Genomic DNA, 3,476 nt, shown 5'->3' on the forward strand with positions numbered 1-3,476 from the left:
TTGCTCTTAACTATTTAATTTTCTGATTACGTCCAAGGTAAAAAGTTACAGAAAAAAATAGTGCCGAGTATGAAATAGCCAGCGAAATATATCTTGATGATCCTTTGGTGGTCTTTCAAATACTTGACGCAGTACCAGTAAAAGATCGGAGAAGCTGAACACAGCATCCTCGTTGCTACTTGGACATGGATGAACAGCAGCGCGAACAAGGACAGAAACAGGGCGTGTACAACAAAAACATTCAGCCCTCTGTGAAGAATTTTCTTTTCAAAATCCATCCTTACAAATATTTCATCGAGGCTGAATAAGTTCGCAATATTTCTAGTCGTAACATTTCTCACATGCGCTGCACAGTTTTTGATGACAATGTAGAGTATTGGAGCTGCCAAAAAAAAGTTTGGTAGCTGCTTCAGTTCGTAATATCTCAGAAATCCCACCTTCCAGTAATGGTCCTGCACATAAGAGTAGGCTAAAGGCGGGTACTGGAAGCACCAGCTCTGGCGGTGCTTTGACACCTCACCTGGCAGCACGAACTTGTATTTCACAGCTTTATCGATGACTTCCTGTGGCAAATCGGCTCGGTAATCAGTGCAGAAAGCATCAAAACAATATATTTGAAACAGGACGAACAACAGCAGGCAAATAGCTGAAGAAACGCCAATTGCAAGGGATTGGTTTAACAAGTATCTAAGTTTCTGAACAATGTTTGTACGCGGAACGTATTTTCTGAAAATGCACACCCAAGTATAGGTAAAAAAGCAAATATTCAAGATTCCGTTGGAACGTACAACGGTGCTGAGACTAATGGGAATCAAGCAGAAAGTGTCGCTGTAGTGGAACCTACTGTCTTTGGCAGAGTACTTTTTCATCAGCAACAAACAACCTAGTATCGACTGGAACGTGAGATAGCTAAATAGACATTCGGTGTATGGGGCAATGAAAAAGACCGATGCTGGGTTGAAACAAAAGAGCACTACTGTTTTAAATGCCACCGTCTCATCAAAAACTAACACGGTAATTTTATACAGAGTAATGGCAGAGAGCACAAACACACCAATATTGAGGTAGATGAAAACTAGTAATAGCACACTGTCTATGCTTAAGAATGGAAGAAAATAGTGTACCCCATAACCGATAACTCTAACGGTGATTGGAAGCAATGGAAAGAAAGCCAAACTGTTCTCATAAACGTATCCGTGTTTCGCAATTTGCATGAAATAGTGGGCATCCCATCGCACGAATCCTCCTAAAGTGTACTGTATAGCTGTATCGAGGAAATTTTCTTCTGTATTTTTAGTTTTTACATATCGAAAAGCATCTGCATTGTGATCAGGCAGTACAATGTTGCTAAAATACTGAATAACTATCAAAAGTATCCTGCTATTCAGTGCTAACTTGATGATATTCCTTTTGTTGGTCATATCTCACGTCTATGTGGCAAACAGTGATAGAATTTTTGTCCACTTTTCAAGAGGTGTTCACATTTTTAGGAAACAATACTATAATCTGAGAAACGTAACGTGCTGTTAACAACCAGCGAGTGATATACTAACAGTATTGTTTTCATAATTGGTTTAGAGTTTTGACCATAAATGCATCAATAGTTGAAATTCGAGGTTATGTCGATGGTGATAACACGAAAACAAATTGATCTTTTTTGACACGGAACACAAAAGCTCTCTATAACATAAAACTTCAAATGAGAAAAAGTATGTTCCGTATAGGCAAAGGAATACTACTTTTGTCCATGATGGTCCGTGATTTTTTATTACAGTAAGGTAAATTTGAATGTTATCCTAGTTTCAAATTAATGATTTTAATAAACAACTCAACCGATTTTTAATTTTTTTCAACTAATCGAATTCAACAGTTTCCAGACAGAGAAGGAGAAGTAAATTATTTCAGTTCTCATAATTAACTCGTTACAAACGAACAATGAATATCATTACTTTTCTGTGGCAGACAGTAAAAACATTGAACAATGATAGCCGGTCCTATATACCTGGGTTTCAGTTTTGTGCATTGTACTAGTAAAAACCAATGTTTAATATTCTCAGTTGAATAAGTTTAGGAAATTAACATGAAAATTTATCAAAATAATTAGGGTACAATATGAAAAATATGTGCGTTTCATTTTCACAAATGACATTTCTTTGGCTCGCCCGGTTCTATATAGCATACTTCTACTTGTCACCAGTCAACAGCTGTTGTCTGGAGACAATAACCACATTGCTTAGATACTTTATCACAATCTAATATAAACTTTTTCGATTTTTGGATGAGTTTACTGCATAAAAATACTTTAAGAAAACTATTATAACCTCCATAAATCAGTAATGAATAATGTTTTACGCTAGGGGGTATACAGTTCTTCAAATTTCTACTATACAAGTATAGAAATCATGCCACTTACTGCAATATTTTAGTTTTCATCAATTGGCCCCGAGTAAAACGCCAAACACCTAATAACCCCGTGATATTGAATAAATATATTATTAAATATCAACCATCACCAAACTACCCCTTCCTGGTATGTAAACAAAATATAGTTACTTTCAACGTAATTGGAATATAGCATGTAAAAATTGAACTAAATACTATTACTATTATCAAATGCTGAATCACTTTCTACAATCAGAAAACTATATTGAAGTTCTGACCGCGTTGAAAACGAGGTTAAGTGGAAGAGCAATTGAATGATGTCTTGTCATCATGTAAATTGAACTTCGCCTTTTATCTTCATATAATAAATGAACTGTACATGATTAATTTGCTTTAAATGTATTAGAAGATAATAAAGACGATATTATTATTATTAAAATATACCATTTCCATTTCCTTGTGTAGACATTGGAGCGCGAATATTTTTTTAAAAGAATAATTTAAAAAATTATTTTGTCTCTTCTGGTATCAACGTGGAATTTGGTGGGTCAAATGGAATCCCAAGTTGGATACATTGAATCAAAAATATTTTTTGTATTTACAGTTCTACAGAAAATTACCCCAAATTTCGAATTTACACAATCTTGTGTGAAGAATGGAATTAAGTGCTCGAAAACATTCGAAATATTTACAGTGACATACAGTGATTGGACTCTTTGAGTCAAGTGTTATAACTAGTGACGAATCATGAGTATGTGGTTATGACATCGAAACCAAAATTAAATCGTCTCAATGGAAGCACGCATTGTTCGATCAAATATCAAGGTTTTGGTCACGGTTTTCTTTGATTACCGTGGCGTAGTGCAGCAGGAGCTCTCCCAACATGGTTGTAAGGACACTAAGGAGTATTAACTTGGAAGTTATACGTCGCTTGCAAGAAGTAATACGAAGAAAACGTACGGTATTGCAGAAAAACAATTCATGGCTTTTGCCATGCACCTGTTCACTAGTCTTGTTCGTGATTTTTTGGCCACAAACAACGTAATCATGCCTCAGCCACCGCATTCACCAGATTTGCCTCCTGCGACTTTTTT

At 35.7% G+C, this 3,476-nt stretch overlaps 1 protein-coding gene across 1 annotated transcript; it reads right to left on the minus strand.

The window, feature by feature from the left end:
• On the minus strand, positions 1-1,661 carry PIG-V (Phosphatidylinositol glycan anchor biosynthesis class V). Its single transcript, XM_023160816.2, has one exon. It carries the CDS (start codon positions 1,419-1,421, stop codon positions 27-29), a length of 1,395 nt encoding a protein of 464 aa, XP_023016584.2. The 5' UTR covers positions 1,422-1,661; the 3' UTR covers positions 1-26.
• Between the last annotated feature and the right edge of the window lie 1,815 nt (positions 1,662-3,476).

This window comes from Leptinotarsa decemlineata, unplaced genomic scaffold (assembly GCF_025532065.1).
Source record: "Leptinotarsa decemlineata unplaced genomic scaffold, Ldec_3_MD MMD2_P_RNA_scaffold_12, whole genome shotgun sequence".
NCBI classification, from domain to species: Eukaryota; Metazoa; Arthropoda; class Insecta; order Coleoptera; family Chrysomelidae; genus Leptinotarsa; species Leptinotarsa decemlineata.